The 17,412-nt window shown below is 57.7% G+C and overlaps 1 protein-coding gene across 1 annotated transcript in view; it reads left to right on the forward strand.

Moving 5' to 3' along the window:
• Positions 1-5,729: 5,729 nt before the first annotated feature.
• PSTPIP1 (proline-serine-threonine phosphatase interacting protein 1) overlaps positions 5,730-17,412 on the forward strand; it is a gene marked incomplete at its 5' end in the record, with an annotated part of 22,632 nt that continues 10,949 nt past the window's right edge. Inside the window, 4 exons of the mRNA XM_008593596.1 lie at positions 5,730-5,830; positions 6,169-6,243; positions 16,022-16,056; positions 16,335-16,441. Coding sequence (XP_008591818.1) covers positions 5,730-5,830; positions 6,169-6,243; positions 16,022-16,056; positions 16,335-16,441 — 318 coding nt within the window. The remainder of the gene's footprint in view (positions 5,831-6,168; positions 6,244-16,021; positions 16,057-16,334; positions 16,442-17,412) is intronic.

Genomic DNA, 17,412 nt, shown 5'->3' on the forward strand with positions numbered 1-17,412 from the left:
GAGAAGGGACAGTCTGGCTCATTTAAAAGTGCTGGGTAATGAGTCATTGAATCTGCAAAGAGATGGTATGGTCCCCTCCATGAGGCACCTCGGAAGGAGCAGTCATAAAGCCATGTCCTCTCGAGGGCCTCACTGAGTGCTGAGCATTGCTGTGCGCAGGTACTGAGCACCGGGACCCAGTGGGGACCCAGACAGACCTAATTTCTGCCTCCGTGGAGCTTGCCTTTTTGAGAGCTCAGCACTATCTACCTTAAGTTTCCTAACAATTCTCATTGCTTCATGTCTTGGTCGACAGAAGACAAGCAGCAGGCAACTCATTGCTAGTAAACTGGCAATGGCAGGCACGCTGACTGCAGAAGTCCTTGCTGTTAAGCTGGCACGAGGAGAGGAGGGCTAAAGCAGCCCCAGCGCTGTGTTCCCTGGTGGTTGTGCAAAAGAGCTGGCCATGGCTCCTGAGGCTTCTGCCATGGGAGGGGGTGAGGCTAGTCTCTTTGTTCTGTCTCTTCTCCCACCAATAAAAGATGATGGTTGAAAAAAAGGTGTAGGACTGGCCGGTTAGCTCAGTCGGTTAGAGCACAACCTTATAATACCGAGGTCCCAGGTTCAGATCGCCCTACTGGCCACCTGCCTAAATACGTAAAAGCGAAGAGCCTATCAACCCGAGAGCATGTCAGACATTAGAAAGATATTCAACAAGAATGGTTTGGCTTTCACAAAACGGTTTTTGAACTTGGTAGGGTAGAAACAGAAAACTTAACTTTTCTCCCTTCTGTCTTCCAAAGCCCCTGTTAGACCTCACTCCGAGAATGGTTTGGCTTTCACAAAACGGTTTTTGAACTTGGTAGGGTAGAAACAGAAAACTTAATTTTTCTCCCTTCTGTCTTCCAAAGCCCCTGTTAGACCTCACTCCCCCACCCCGGGCACATGCAAGAACTGTTCCAGTCATTTCCAGGTATAACCCAGTCCAGCCCAACCTAATAATCAGAATTTCACTCTTTCCTTCAACTTTAACCTCCCCAGGCTCCCGCCTTGGGGAAAGAGAACAGGGTCTGTCTTCACTTGCCGTGTTGTGCCCACGCTGCCCTGCCAGCTGCTTCTGGTGTCTCCATGGACGGGGCGGGATGTGGGAGCAGTAACTCTAAAGTGGGGGAGGTCTCATTTCCCTGGCACTGTAATAACTGGTGACGGTACCCCAGGTGTCAGATGCACACAAGCCAGCTCTCTCTCCCGGGCACCTGGGCAGGTTTTTCGTGACCCTGTTCCTGCTGGAATGTCTCACTACTCTGTTCCCTGCCGTGGTCCATTTCTGATCTGTCCCAGTTGCACCCAACAGCACACTTCACAGAGCTGCTTTTTTGGGCTCCTGTCTCCCTGTTGGGCGGTTCTCATGGACAGAGAGTTACATGGCATCTCTTCCCAGCTACGTTCCATAGCCCCTTATTGGCTCCCTGGTAAAATTTCAATGCCAATTCTTGGACATGGCAGATGGAAACTGGGACTAAAACCCAGGCCTCTCCCTCCAAGGTTAGAGGTTTAGGTATCCTCTGATATACTTTGTATTCTGGAATTTCATACAAGGGAGCATTTGAAAAAGGTTCTGCTTCCTTTTAAATGGACCCTCAGGTGGAGGAAAGTGTGGGGGCCACCGGGGAGGAAATGTCAAGATGGCTGATTTTTCCCAGCTTGGCCATAGCTGAGGGGAGATTCTGTCTGGTGGGGAGGTGGCAGGCAGGTGGGAAGGGACAGGGCATGGGGAGCTACCACTTCCTGAACAGCCACTGGGTGATAGACCCAGTGCTTGGGGCTTTGCAGGGAGGTGATGTAATGGGAGGTTAAGAGCCAAGATCCTGGCCTGGGCGACCCGGGTTCAAATCCTGCCTGTGCCCTGTGGGTCCTTGGGCAGGTTAGGTAACCTCTCCAGGTTCTATTTTCCTCATCTGTAAAGTGGGGTTCGGAATAATTAGCCCAGTACCCACCTCAGGGTGAGCTCTGATCTGTGTCCAGTGTCCTCCTCTGTGTGCATGATTTCATTTGCTTCCCAGATCGATATGTGGTGAGAACTATCAGTTGTCATGGGGAAGGAGGCAGAGGCTGAGAAGCGCTGGGGTCACAGTGGGGATGTGAACCCACATCGAGCCTGTCGAGCTCCTTGCAGTCTCTCGAATGGGTCTGGGCACGCTCTCTGACCTGCAGCCCGCCCTCATGGGGCTGTGCCCTAGGAGGCGGGCTGTCAAGGCCAGCAGAGAGGTCTCCCTCCTGCCCACCTCCACAATGAGGAAACCAGGTCCCACAAAGGGAAATGGCTTGCTTGGAGCCCTGATCTCTGTGGCCTAGCCCCTGCAGCCACCAAGAGTGATGTGGCAGGAAAGGAGGAAGTGGCAATGGGAATAGAGGCTGCTTCTCTACCCAACCAGGGGACGCACGGTCACAGGTGGGCACGTGTGGGCCAGCTCACAGGACTGAACAGTGGCTCGCACCCACAGAAGGAAGCCACTGGGCTGTCCCCGGGCAGAACAGGTCACCCAGACCTTCCCTACCTTGCCTCGAGGCTGAGACAGAATGGGCTTCCTCCTGCCCTGAGTTTTCCTGAGCACCTCCCCCTGGGGCCTCGGGAGGTACCTGGAGCCCAGACTGGCCATGCACCATGGATGGCAAGGGCTGGGTCCCACATCTGGCTTGAGTGGGCCTCCTGGCACCCTTAGCCAGGGTGGGTTGCCCCAGGTGCCCGTGGCGGGGGCATGGCTTCTGGCCATTTGCTGGTGGTCTGGTGTGTCTGCAGAGTCAATGGCCTTTCTCCCGGGCAGCGCTCCTCTGACCAGCTGGGCACACAGCTGGCCTCTGTGAAGCCATGGAAATTGGATGATAGCCAAAACACAGCTCTGATTTGAGGCGGAGAAAATTTGAGTAATCATTTTCAAAATATATTTTTTATTTCTCCCGGGCAGCGCTCCTCTGACCAGCTGGGCACACAGCTGGCCTCTGTGAAGCCATGGAGATTGGATGATAGCCAAAACACAGCTCTGATTTGAGGCGGAGAAAATTTGAGTAATCATTTTCAAAAGATATTTTTTACAATCATTTTTTGATGTTGAAAATGGAAAGCTGTTATTGGGCTGTCTACTGAATGACTGATGTGGTATATGGCTTTGGGGACAGGCCGACTTGGGTTCAAATCCCAAATTCTGCCTTTTGCCAGTTGGGTGACCTTGGGCACTCACTGCCCCTCTCTGGGCCTCCTCATCACCATCTTTACCTCCTTGGGTCTGTGGCGTTACCAGTAAAATAACAGTTCTTGGTGCAGTGGATGCAGTAAATGGAGATTTCACAAAGGGCAAGGCCCGGGCAGGACTCAGGTGACGGAGGCTGAGGTGGACAGGAGGAGGCAAGAGAGGAGATGGGAGGTGGGAGGGCCTCCTGGGGGTAACGCTGGTGCTGGGCCTTAGGTGGTGGACAGAATTAATTGACAGAATGATTGGTTCATTCTTTTCCCCAACAGCATACTGAGCCTGACTCTCCCAGCTCTGAGCAATGAGTCAGAACCCATCCCCTAGAGGAGGAGGCCGGGGTAGGGGTGACGGAGGAGGACGCAGGCTGGGGGATGGGGTGCAGGGCCAGGATGCATAGATAGCAGCCTCCGGGGAGTTGGGCACTTCCTCGGAACAACCTAGTCACACCTAGTCTCTTGTGACCGTGGCTCACCCAGCGCAGCCCCAGCTAGTGCTGCTGTGACTCTGAGCAGGGGCTGGACACTTTGGGGACTTGAGCTCCTGGAGACCCAGCCTGCAGGGCCGCTCGCTGCTTCCACCTCCTCCAGATGGCCAGCGTAGGTTTGGTTTCGCTTCTCTTTCCACTCTGGGGGCCTCGCTAAGGATAGAAAGGATCATGAGCTCCTGGAGACCCAGCCTGCAGGGCCGCTCGCTGCTTCCACCTCCTCCAGATGGCCAGTGTAGGTTTGGTTTCGCTTCTCTTTCCACTCTGGGGGCCTCGCTAAGGATAGAAAGGATCGCCTGAAGGGTCAGGGCTGGGTGTGGGGCTGCACTCCTGGCCCAGCAACGTCGGCCCGGACATGGGAGCAGATGCCTGCCCCAGGACAGGCCTGTGGAAGGTTGGGGGGACACTTCCTCCTGCTGGGGCCCTGCGTGGCCAGCCAGAGCCCAGACACCCTGCTTGTCACCCCGTGGGCAGCTAAGCCTGGGCCAGGTCCTCCTCAGGAATTTCTAGGGATGCTTAGGGAGCAGGGTATGAGCTTAGGGCCCTAAGTGTCCTACAGGCCTGCAGCGTCCACTGTTCTGTTTGCTGCGGGTGGGCTGGAGTGTGGGGCCAGTTGGGACAACGTGTGCCATCTCTATCCTTCCCCCCATGTCTGATTCCCCTTAAACCCTGAAGGACAACACCTTCGCTTTCCAGAGCCTGGCTCAAATGTCTCTTCCTGCAGGAAGCTCTCCTTGATTTTGACTCCACCCCCCACTCCCCATGGACACATAAGGTGGCATTTGAGGGAAGGCAAGGGGACAGGGGAAGGGGGAAGGAGCACCATGTTTTGACTGAGACAGGTTAAGTGTGCGTGGCCTTGGGAGCGACCCCGGCTCTCTGAGCTCGGTGGAAGGGATGGGATATGTGCAGTCAGGGAAGCAGGGGCTCCTTTCCCCAGTCTCGAGGCTTTGGGGGTCTGTAGGGACAGAAAAGAAGACAGACTAGGGCTTGCCTGGTTTGCGATTGCCTGGCCAAGCACCTGGGGGGTTGATGCCTCTTCCCAGGCCCCAACACCTTCCCCTGGAGTAAGCCACACGTGCAGGGCCAGGAGCGCTGGGAGTAGACAGCCTGGCCCTGGAACCTGCTCCATAGGCCTGCAGGTGTCCTGGGAGACCTCTGTCCCCTCATAGTCCTTGCACACTACCTCTCTCCCCGCTTCTCACACCAGCAGCTCAAACGCACACCCAGAATCCACTCCAGGGGTGAGAATCGGGTTGGTTAGGAATACCAGGACTGACTGGGTGAGTGCTGGGCAGCAGAGGGCAGCTGTTCCTGGAATTCTCCAGACGCCTCTCCCCCACTCTGGTTAAGAGGTGCACCTAGGGTGACCTAGAGTGTGCCAGGTCCTGACTGAAGTCAGTTTCAACGCCTGCCTCATTGGGTCAGTGTGAGAGGATTAGCTGAGCCACAGCCCAGTGTAGCATCTGGCACACGGCTGGTGCCCAGGAAGCAGCAACTGCTGTGGCAACACAGAGGTGAAGGGCAGCGATTCAAGCCAGACGGCCTGTGTTTAAGGCTAGGCCTGCCACTTCCAAGCTATGTCACCTGGGCAAGGTCTCATGTCACCCCATGCGCCTCCATTTCTTCACTTAGCTGAGATAATAGGGTTATTGAGAAGGTGACAGGAATGGTGCCAGGTGCCCTGTGAGTGAATGAATTTCAGGGCTTGCTGTCATCATGGGGGCATCCACTGTCTCGTGTTGGAGTTGATTTGTCCTGGACTGTGAGCTCTGAGGCCAGGCACGGCACCCCCAGCCCAGTCAGCCGGGCAGGGCTCATTCACACACCTGTTACCTCCACAGATGTGGAGGGGGACCTCTCATGTGCCTGTGTGGAGCCACACAGGAATCCCAAGAGCTTGACCTCAAGTCGGACAGAAGGAGGCAGGAGAGAGGCTGTTCCTGGAGGTAGTGGTCCTCCCCCAGCTGTGCTCAGTACTGCCCCGTCTTCATGCGTCCCTCTGTCCTGCATTACAGTGCAGGGACTTCACGGCCCACACGGGCTACGAGGTGCTGCTGCAGCGGCTGCTGGACGGCAGGAAGATGTGCAAGGACATGGAGGAGCTGCTGAGGCAGAGGTGAGCCACGGGGTGGGTTGCAGGGAGGCAAGGGGGCCCCCTCCCTGCTTAGCTACCATCAGAGCACCCCCTGCTTTAAAAAGTCAGGAATAAGACTCTCCTGCTTTCCTCCAGACCTGGACCTCCTCCCAAAGTGGGCAAATCCTTTGATGTCCTTTCAAATGTGCCTGTATTGGGCCAACATTTATTTCCAGGAAGGGTAGGGTTTTAACTTTATCAAGGAGCCATGCCTGCCCCCAAGGGCTGACAGGTGGACCCTGAGGTTCTGCCACAGATGTGTTAGGGCCCTGCAGCCAGCAGGCCTGGAGGCGATGCGGCACCCACGCTTGTTCTTGCAGGGCCCAGGCGGAGGAGCGGTACGGAAAGGAGCTGGTGCAGATCGCCCGGAAGGCAGGCGGCCAGACGGAGATCCAGTAAGAGCTCTGGGCTCTGGGGCTCACTCTTCTCCTTTGTTGGCCCTTTCTGGACCTTTAGTTAGGGTTTAGGGCTTTCTGGCATGGGGTAGGCTGGACAGGGCCAGGGAGGGTCGGGATTGGTCATAGGATGGGGGTGTTGGGACCCTCCTTGGTGCTTGGTTATTGGGCATTCTGGGCAAGGTCAGGTTCTGTGGGGGGGAGAAAATCCAAGGGTCTGAGTGCTGGAAAGGGCTGGGCAGGGCAGGCGGGAGGCCACTGGTCTGCAGGCACTTGCAGTTCAGCCTGCTCCAGATGAGCTGGCCTCCATCCAAGTCCTGAGGTGCAGGCAACAGGCCCCTCCACTGGCTGCCTGAGCTTCCTGCAGCACTGACTTAGCCTGGGCTTCAAGGACAGAGATGCGGCCAGAGAGGGAGGCCAGGAGGGGACACACCTGGGTTCCAGTGCCAGCTCCTCACCCACCAGCTGTGTGATCTCATGCTGGTTACTGACCCTCTCTGTAGCTCCATTCCCTGACCAGTGATGGGATAATAACACAACCTTCCTCAGAGGATTAGGTGGGCCGAGCCATGCCTGCCCCCAAGGGCTGACAGGTGGACCCTGAGGTTCTGCCACAGATGTGTTAGGGCCCTGCAGCCAGCAGGCCTGGAGGCGATGCGGCACCCACGCTTGTTCTTGCAGGGCCCAGGCGGAGGAGCGGTACGGAAAGGAGCTGGTGCAGATCGCCCGGAAGGCAGGCGGCCAGACGGAGATCCAGTAAGAGCTCTGGGTTCTGGGGCTCACTCTTCTCCTTTGTTGGCCCTTTCTGGACCTTTAGTTAGGGTTTAGGGCTTTCTGGCATGGGGTAGGCTGGACAGGGCCAGGGAGGGTCGGGATTGGTCATAGGATGGGGGTGTTGGGACCCTCCTTGGTGCTTGGTTATTGGGCATTCTGGGCAAGGTCAGGTTCTGTGGGGGGGAGAAAATCCAAGGGTCTGAGTGCTGGAAAGGGCTGGGCAGGGCAGGCGGGAGGCCACTGGTCTGCAGGCACTTGCAGTTCAGCCTGCTCCAGATGGGCTGGCCTCCATCCAAGTCCTGAGGTGCAGGCAACAGGCCCCTCCACTGGCTGCCTGAGCTTCCTGCAGCACTGACTTAGCCTGGCTTCAAGGACAGAGATGCGGCCAGAGAGGGAGGCCAGGAGGGGACACACCTGGGTTCCAGTGCCAGCTCCTCACCCACCAGCTGTGTGATCTCATGCTGGTTACTGACCCTCTCTGTAGCTCCATTCCCTGACCAGTGATGGGATAATAACACAACCTTCCTCAGAGGATTAGGTGGGCCCAAGGGCTCAGCTCGGCCCCGCTCAGAAGGGAGGCCAGCGGGGGAATTGCTGCTATGGAGGCACTGGAGCCCTGGAGGGGGCAGATGCAGGGAGGGCGACTGATCCCAGGGCAGCTGAGGAGAACTTTCTAACAGTGGAGTGGAGGGGCTGCTTTGGGAAAATGCAGTCTCCCCCTGGGTGTGGACAGAGCCAAGCTGAGGATAGGTCAGGGTGCTGGAGTCCAAGTTCTGAAGAGGCTCCGAGTCCATCTCCTCCTACCTGGGGGCCCTGAGGCCTGACCCTGCAGGTGCCATAGTAACCCCTTCCCCTCGCACCTGCTCCCCTGGAGGTCAAGCCTGTGCCATGCCTGGTGCTGACCAAGAGTGAGTTCTGGATATACAGCACTCTCTAGCTCTTGTAAAGACACAGGGCACCCTGGAGGTTCCTGCTTCCAACCAGAAGCCAGAAAAACATGGGAAGAGCTTGAGGAAGGTTTAAAAGTGGTGTGAGCCAGAGGAGATTAATGCCCAATGCCCAGAGTGTCATGTGTTAGATCACAAAGTGTGCACACAGCCCTGGGAATAAGAATGCACAAGCTCTAGTCCCTGCTCGGCCTTTGTGAGCTGTGTGACTGTGGGCAAGTTGGTTAACCTCTCTGATTTTGTTTCTTACCTGCCCACTCCAGTGGTCTGTTGTGCAGATAAACAAACACACGGTCTGAGATTCTCCCAAGGGCAAGACTGAGGGCTGGATGTAGGCTGGGCACAGGGGAGGGCTCAGGGCACAGTAAAGAATGTGTGGACGTCTTCCCTGGGGAACAGTGCCTAGGGCTGTCCAGTGGAACTGAGGGAGATACACAGGCAGGGGAGGTGTGGGCTGTGTGGGGCTGGGAGAGCCCATGCTTGCCTCTTGGCCTCCCAGGCCAGCTGGAAAACAAGAACTTTCCCAGAAAGAGAGGGGACCTCGTTGAGGAGGGCTCAGGCAGTCAGGAGAACTGGGGAGGTGGTCCAGGCAGGGCAGGCTGGGAAGCAGGCTGGGGCGGGGCTGTGTAAGGCACACTCAGGGGGCTGTGAGTGATAGGGACTTACAGCAGGGCCGGAGAAGCCACTAACAAAGAGAATCAAATGGAGGAGGGAGCTGGGTGGGCTGTGGGAGGGGGGGAGGTATACAATATCTCACTGCACTTTTAGAAATTTGAAGTGGCCAGACTGAGGGTCGGGGTGGCCCTGATTCTCTGCATGGTTCTGGAAGGATGAGTGGGTAGGGTCCGCCCTGACTTATTTACTGTGTGACCCTGGGATGCTCGCTTCCCCTCTCTGAGTCCCGGGTGCCTGCTTGGAGAAGGGGATGGCCACCCCGAGAGGTGCTCTGGGCAGTCCAGTGACAAGCAGAGAGTGCCAAGGCTCTGGAATGCTCAATACACAGGGGGCTTTACAATCTCAAGGGCAGATCCCACCCCTCCATACATCAGGTAAATTGGAGTCACCAGCTTGGTTAGGGGCTGAGACACCTGACTGGGAAGACTTGACCACTTCCTTTGGGACCCAGCCCCTCCTTGGCCCTTGGAAAAAACTGCACAGGGAGCTGGAGGCTGGGAGTCCCTGGAGGGGGAGCCCCAGGCTGAGGGTGGGGAGCAGGGTCAGACTCTGCCTTGCTGCAAAGAGGAACAGGAGCCTGGGCTGGGAAGTCGGGCCCCAAGACTCAGCCAAAGCAGCAGCAGGAAAAGCAGAAACAAACCCCCCAGGTGCTGAGCAGTCCAGCCACAAAGGAGCCCAGAGCTAGTGGGAAGGTGTGTGAGAAACCAGCACCGGCCCCTGCTCACCATCAGGCTGGGCAGCTAGTGGAGCAGGGCACAGCCAGGTGCCGTGGGCAGGGAGGGTGTCCCAAGAGGGAGGAAGGGAGGGGCAGGCAGAGGAAGGGCCAGAGGACTGGCATGGACAAGCTTGGAGGTGGGGAAATGCAGGGCACATTTCGAGCCAGTGAACGGCGGGGGCAGGAGCTAAACCCAACCCAGCTCACCTGCTGCCTCCCTTACAGCCGTGCCCCATGCGGCTCCCAACTCAGTTTACTGTACACAGCGGGTGCTCAATAAGTGTTGCTGTTGACCCACGTGGAATATACTGGGGTTAGTGAGGCCACTCAGTTGTTTCTTTAGCTGTGGGCCAAGCGTCCACATTCACCCATGTAGTCAGCAAGCATTTATTGAGCACCTGCTCTATGTGCCATGCTCTAGACTGAGTCAGGGGAATTAAATTCAAGAATTCAATACTACAGGGCCGGCCCGGTGGCGCACTAGAGAGTATTAGCTGTGGGCCAAGCGTCCACATTCACCCATGTAGTCAGCAAGCATTTATTGAGCACCTGTTCTATGTGCCATGCTCTAGACTGAGTCAGGGGAATTAAATTCAAGAATTCAATACTACAGGGCCGGCCCGGTGGTGCACTGGAGAGTGCGCCGCTTGGGAGCGCGGCGGCGCTCCCGCCGAGGGTTCAGATCCCATGTGGAGACCGGTTCCCGCTCACTGGCTGAGCGCGGTGCGGGCGCAACACCGAGGGTTGTGATCCCATTACTGGTCAGTAAAAAAGACAAAAAGGAAAAAAAAAAAAGAATTCAATACTACAAAACGAAGGGCCGCACTGTCCTGGAGCCAGAGTCTAGCACATGGAGGGTGACTTCTTTCTCTTCCTGACTCCTTTGCATCAGAGCCTCCCTTAAGGACCCTCTCGTGCCCCACTTTCTCCAGGAAGCCCTCCCAGACACTCCACCTTGCCCACTGTCAGGGTCTTGGCTTAGACCTCCCCACACCAACCTGGAGGGCTCTTCGCAGGAAGTGGGAGTGGTGGCCATGGCACCTGCGTCGGTTTCATCTCAGAGACTGATGCGGGGTAGGTTGTGTCTTGGCCCTTGGGAAAGGTGGCCTGGCTATTCAGCGTGGGGGCTGGTGGCCCACCCTCCAGGGCCCATTTCTGGGTGGGGGGAAGCCCCCGGTCTCCCCAGGGCCTACAGTGCCCCCCAGGTCTGTGGGTTGCTCATCCTCAGCCCCTTGGTTGGAAAGGCTGGGAGCGGGGGAACAGGAAGACAGAAGCCAGGGGTCAAGTGACCCCACACAGCCCCGCCAGCACGGAGAGGGTGGCGCAGTTGGCCTTCCCCACCTCTGCGGCCGACAGATGCCGCATTTCTGCGTTGTCCCCGACCTCAGACCAGCCAGGAGCCTCCCTCAGGCCCGGGGGCTCGGGCCATATACACTAAAGGGCGTGATCCACATCTTAAAATGAGCTTTGGCGTGTGCCTCCTTCACACGTGGACTCAGCAGCCACCTGGGGGGCAGTGGCGACGGAGGACTCACAAACAAGACCCTCTGCCCCAGCTCCGGGGTCCCCACAGCCCTGTCAATGCAGTTTGAAGGCAGCGTCGGGCGTTTGCGGGGCCCTCCATGCCGCCCAGTCACACACACGCCGCACAGAAACGTCGCCTTGTCTCCCCCGCCCCGCCGCGGGCCTTGCGGAGGCCCCCGGTCCTCCCCCGTCCAGTCCTTCCCATCCCCCAAGGTCTGCCTGAAATGCCACCTCCCCCATAAAGCTGTCACCGCCTCCTCTTGCTCGTCCTGCCCCAGGTAGGGTGGCAGGGGTGCCACCCGCTGGAAGCCGCGCGGGGCAGGGGTTCGGGAAACAGAGGGGATCGGGGCGCAGGGCCGGCCAGCTCCCTGCGAGCCCCTGCGGTTGCCCGTGGGCCAGGACGGCCCCCAGGCGCACAGGCTTGAATCCTCACGTCCCCATCTCACCCCCGCTCGTCACGAACCTGAAACGCTGTGGCTTTCCTGTCAGGAGAGGTGTTTTCACGACCTCTCTTCCTGTGAGCTCAGAGACAATGAACTTCACTGAGGATGTTGGCGCAGAGAGGCGGGCCCTGTCCCCACCAGGGGTCCCCGGACAGCATTGTCTGTGGGCCCCGCCTCCAGCACAGGGACGTGACAGGGCCCACTCCTGTCAGCTGGGAGGCATGAGCCCCCTGGCCGGCAGGTAGGCAGGGGATGGGGAGGCCACCGCAGGGACTTGAGGTGGCACATGCGATGTGGTGGGGAGAGTACAAGGGAGACATTCACACTGGAAATCCAGACGGTGCTTGAGAGCAGAACTTCAGGCCGAGCTTCCTGGGAGCCAAGTCCAAAGGGCAATGGCCTGAGTTACGTATGAGGGCGCTGGTGATGGATGACAGGAGGCAGAGGCCTGCACGGCAGCCCCATCCTTGTCATGCAGTGGAGACACAACAGAGGGGAGCTCAGGAGACCTTGATGACAGTTTCACTGCACAGCAAGGTGAAGGGAAATCTAAGAGAAACCATCTTTTCCAGGTCTCATGAGGCAGCAAAAGACTTTGGAGGGTCCCCAGATCCCCCACAGATCAGAATTTAAGGCCATTCACCTCGGGAGCATCTTTGACTACCCCGAGTGGGCTGCCTTGGGTCCCAGGCAAAGCTGGGGTTCCCCCCTCGCCCACAGAGCTGAGGCTGCCTTCTTGTGAGTCTGGGGCCAAGAGAGGGAGGAGTGTCCTGGGCTCTGTGAGGGAGCCAAACTCTGATGGCCTGAAAGTGTCAGTACTGGGAACAGCCCAGAGGGGAGCAGAGGGGCACCTGGAGTGGTCAGAGCCTGCAGGCATGCACAGCTGTCCCAGACAGAGCGAGCACGCACATCTATGCAGCCCCCAAGGCCCAGCCGGGCTCATGGGGACAAACAGGAGTTCAAGGTGGGCATGGACTGTCACCATCAGGACTGTCCCAGGGTGATGACAGAGGCTGAATGTCCACCTGGCAATGCTGTGGGTTCAGGCGGGGCTCCCAACATCCATTCCAGGGCAGACATAAGGGCCAGCTGCTTCCAGATTCCTTATAGCACCCAGGCCTGCATCCATGGGCCCGGGACGTGGGGCACAGGTGGGTTTAGGGTTGAGAAGGCTTGTCTATGAGGCTGGGGACAATGGGCATTGCCTGTGTCCTCCCTGGTTCACAGTTCAGTGGGGAGACAGTCAATGGGTCAACCCAAAGGAACATCAGGGACAAGTGCTCAGAAGGGACAGGAGAGGATGCCAGGCAACGATGCTGCCAGGTGGGTTGGTACTTGCAAAAGCCCTGAGGCCAGAAGGAACATGGCATATAAAGGAACTGGTAAGTGGCCAGGTGGCTGAAGGGAGGGGCAGGGCTAACAGAAAGGAAGTGAGGTGGAGGGATGGAGGGAACGGGGCAGGCGCTAGGGTGGTGGCAGCCAAAGGTGGGGAGACATGAGATTCAGGAGATAAAATAGAAGGCGGTGGCAAGGACAGGGAGAGGTCAGAGCAAGGATGCCTGCTGGTTTCTGGTGTGTATAACTGAGTGGACAGCGGGGTCTCTGCTGAGAGGGGAGCCCTGCAGAGGAGCAGGTTTATGGGGCAGGCACTGAGTCGGGCTCTGGACATTCTGAGTGAGTTTGAAGCGTCTGTGAGATGTGAGATCCAAGTGGGTCTGGGGGGGATGTGGTCATGAAGGAGTCGGGGGCCCGGGCATGGTGTGCGTGAAGGTTGGGGAGGCAGGAGGGGCCACGCTGAGCCCGGGGGCTCTAACCATGAGCGGGGAGACCCAGCCAAGAGACGAGCACGTCGGGAAGGAGAGGGGTTGGAGGTGTAACCGCTGACGAGGAGTCAGAGAAGAGTCCTGACCCCCCAAGGGAAGGTGGCGTCACCACAGCGGCCGGTCCTCTCCTTCCTTGACCAGGTTGCACCTGGTTCTGCCTCTTATGAGCTGTGTGGCCAGGGGGCAGTTTCCTCACCTCTCCGATCTTCATTTTTCTCATCTGTAAAATGGGGATAACCATGCACCTTTGCTTGCAGAGTTGTGGGGAGTAGATAACGTGGGGCGGCGGTCCTCACATTCGAATGTACTTGAAACCGCGGACCATGCTCTGGGATCCACGAGATTAGGGCCAGTGGCCTGGCAGTACCTAGGAACCCACAGTTCTCCCCCAGGCCTGGATCATTGTGAGTCCTGACAGCTTGCTGCTCCTCCTTGGCCTCAGTTTCCCTAACTGCCCAGTGAAAGGAGGGAACCTCCAGGGAAGCAGGACGGGTGCCATGTGGCCTTGTTGCCACCAGGGGGCAGGCGAGCTGCTCCATAGAGAGGAAGCGGGGACAGCTGGCTGGGCCGAGGGCGGCCCCAGGATGCGGCTGACACAAGACCCCTCATCGCTGCCTCTGTGTGACCCCAGTAAGCCTGATATGCTCTGGCCTCAGTTTCCCTATCTGCCTTGATTGACTGCAGCTCCTCAGGCATCCTCCAGTAAGCCTGATATGCTCTGGCCTCAGTTTCCCTATCTGCCTTGATTGACTGCAGCTCCTCAGGCATCCTCCAGTAAGCCTGATATGCTCTGGCCTCAGTTTCCCTATCTGCCTTGATTGACTGCAGCTCCTCAGGCATCCTCCAGTAAGCCTGATATGCTCTGGCCTCAGTTTCCCTATCTGCCTTGATTGACTGCAGCTCCTCAGGCATCCTAGGCAGGAGGAGACACAGCATGTTGACCTCCTTGGTTAAAGGAATATATGATATGCTCTGGCCTCAGTTTCCCTATCTGCCTTGATTGACTGCAGCTCCTCAGGCATCCTGGGCAGGAGGAGACACAGCATGTTGACCTCCTTGGTTAAAGGAATATAAACAGTCTCGCCCTTGGGGCCAATCTGCAGGCACCACAAACTCATCTCTTTGTGCCCTTGGAGACCGAGCACCTGTGGGCCCAGGCCGGGAGCACCGCAGGCACGGACACCCCTCACACACGTGCTCCTGAGTGAGAATCTGCTCCTCATGCCCGAGGGGCTGCGTGCAGGAGTGGGAAAGGAGCCCACCCACAGGGCTGCTCAGCAGGGGACCCCCTACCTGAAGGCCAGTGGGGGTTCTGACAAGATGGAACACTTTTAGGTGGAGCAGGTTGGGGGGACAGCTCAGGTCAGGTTGCAGGGGCCTGGGGACCCCCAGGATGGGTCGGGGTGTGCACCACCATGTATCAGGGGAGGGTCGCACAACAGCGACAGCCTTTGTAAAGCACCCACTTTGCACCAGGTCCTGATAGAGGTGCTTTCTACATGTCAACTCACTTTCTCTCACTGTCTTCCTGTTTGTGCTATTAGCATCCACATTTTTCAGAAGGGGGAACTGAGAAAGGTGACCTAACTTGTTCACAGTCACACAGCAAGTGAGTGGCAGAGCCTTGGATTGAACCCAGGCCAGCTGGCCCCAGGGTCTGCTTCTAACGCAGGAATCCAGAGCAGGAAGAAGCCCCTGCCCAGGCCCTGCTGCTGTCCTAGGCTGGGCTTCCATGCCACCTCCCTCCTCCCCAGGGCGGGGAGCTCAGTCCTCTGAGAGGCACCCCTTGGTCCCGTTTCTGCTCCGGGACCCGTCTTCCTCATGGTGTCCCATTACCCTTCAGCAGACAGGACTGGGTCCTCAATGCCACTTGTGGCTTTGAGGGAGAGCCCCCTCAGTAGGGTTGCCTGATAAAATACAGGATGCTCAGTTAAATTTGAATTTCAGATAAACAGCAAATACTATAAAAATGGAAGTATGCTCCAAATATAACGTGGCATACTTATACTCAAAAAATATTCATTGTTGGGCCGGCCCGTGGCTCACTCAGGAGAGTGCGGTGCTGATAACACCAAGGCCCCGGGTTCGGATCCCATATAGGGATGGCCGGTTCGCTCACTGGCTGAGCGTGGTGCTGACAACACCAAGCCAAGGGTTGAGATCCCCTTACTGGTCATCTTTGAAATATATATATTCATTGTTTATCTAAAATTCAAATTGAACTGGGTGTCCCATAATATTATTTGCTCAGTCTGGTAACTCTATACCTCAGGTGTCATCCCTGACTCCCATGCCGGGTGCCAGCGTCTTTCCCTGGTGCCCACCCTGGGGCCCTCCCTGGAGCAGACAGTGCCCACATCTCTCGCTTCCTGGGTCCCTCCCGCATCGTGGCTCCAGCCTCTCATTTAGTTTCCTCCAAACATCCTCCAGGAGCCCTGCTGAAAGCCGGGTCTGCACGCTGCCCTCCCCTGCTTCAAACTCATCCTGGGGGCTTTGGGTACCTGAAGAGGAGGCGACAGGGCTGTGATTATGGAGGAGTGGGGTTCAAAGGAGAGAAGGAGCATCCTCAGGACAGTCCCCTCTTCTCTATGTATGCAGCCAGGAGCAAAGGTGGGGCCATGGATACCTCCCTCTTCTGCCACAGTGGGCAGGTTTGATTGCTTTATAATCCCCAAAGACAGAGCTTTGCCTTCCAGAAATCCCTGTTCGGGGCCCGAGTGTATGGTCACCATCTGCTTAGAGGGTCTCTTGGTTTCAGAGCAGTGAGTGTGAGTGACCAGGGGTCTTCCCACCAAAATAAAAGTCCGTAGGGCCAGCCAGGACTTCAGGTCGGTGCTGTGCTCTCCTTCTACTGACCTGGACCTTTCTGTTTTGCAGCTCCCTGAGGGCCTCCTTTGATTCCTTGAAGCAGCGTAAGTCCCAACTGTCCCCCACCCTAAGCTGCAGGGTGACAGGATCTCCTGGGAAAACTCATACCCCCATAGAGGAGGTGGATGGATTCTGGCCAGGAGGGGTGAGCTCAGGCTGTGGCCCCGCTTTGCACAGGCTGCGAGGCTGGTGGAGGATTTGGGGGTGACAGAAGACAAGGTGTGGAGGCTGGGGCTGGGCTGGTCCAGGCAAGGGTGTTTTGTGGGTGGCTGAGGCCCATCAGTTCTGGCGTTGGGGACTGACATCCATGCTCTGTCCCCAGAGATGGAGAACGTGGGCAGCTCACACATCCAGCTAGCCCTGACCCTGCGCGAGGAGCTGCGGAGCCTCGAGGAGTTCCGCGAGAGGCAGAAGGAGCAGAGGAAGAAGGTGAGGCGGGGNTGCGGAGCCTCGAGGAGTTCCGCGAGAGGCAGAAGGAGCAGAGGAAGAAGGTGAGGCGGGGGTGGGGGTGGACAGCAGCGTCCCCATTGCTTCCCCGAGTGGGAGGTGACCATCATCAGTCACCGTGGTGGGGGAATCAACCCTCCTGATGGAGCCGGGGGGGGCAGCACCCCTGTCTTTGGGGGTTGAAAGTGGTTTGAAGGAGGAGGGGAAGCATATGGACAAAGGCCTGGCTGCTGGAACCCCAGCATCAGCTCAGCCTGAGACCCCAAGGGCCTTCTACTGAGCGGCCTCATGCCAGGGAAGAGGGAAAGACATTGGCCTTTTTGATTCTCATATGACGACAGACTGTAGAGGGCCAGTGGCAAGTTGGGGGTGTCCAGAGGCGGCAACCTGAGTTGGGCGGCGATCACTAGAAACTGGTCTCAAGCCCAAGGCCAGTTTCAGGGCCATTTGTCCCGGAGAAAGGCAGACTTGGGGGCTGTCACTCAGCAGGGCTGCCCAAGGCTGAGGGTGCAGACACACTGTGGGGGGCGGGGGGGCAGGCACGGCTTTGCCTCCAGAGGTGCTTCTCACCTACGTGTAGGGCACGGCTGGCCCTCGATGGAGTGGCCGTGTGGAAAGGAAGCGAGGTCCGCACCGTGGGAGGTGCACACAGAGGCTGGAGGATACACGTTGGGGGCTGCAGGGTGGGAGTGCAGGGTGGGGGTGCAGGGCTGGGGCCCTCCCAAGCCTGGGGGATGGGGGCTCATCTTCTCAGGGCCTTAGTGATGAGGTGTGTCCTGGATAGGGCAGGAGAGCCAGTGCACAGGAAGGCTTTGGGCTTGCAGGGGAGGGATCGTGGTAAGGTGTCTGAAGAACTGAAAGTGGAAAACACACAAGTGAGCTGTGAAGGAGAAGATTCCAGCTCAAGACTCGGGCCAGGCTGGGCCTGGGTGTCCTGGCCAAGCCACTTCCCC

The sequence above is a fragment of the Galeopterus variegatus genome, unplaced genomic scaffold, assembly GCF_000696425.1.
Source record: "Galeopterus variegatus unplaced genomic scaffold, G_variegatus-3.0.2 Scaffold9382, whole genome shotgun sequence".
NCBI lineage: Eukaryota > Metazoa > Chordata > Mammalia > Dermoptera > Cynocephalidae > Galeopterus > Galeopterus variegatus.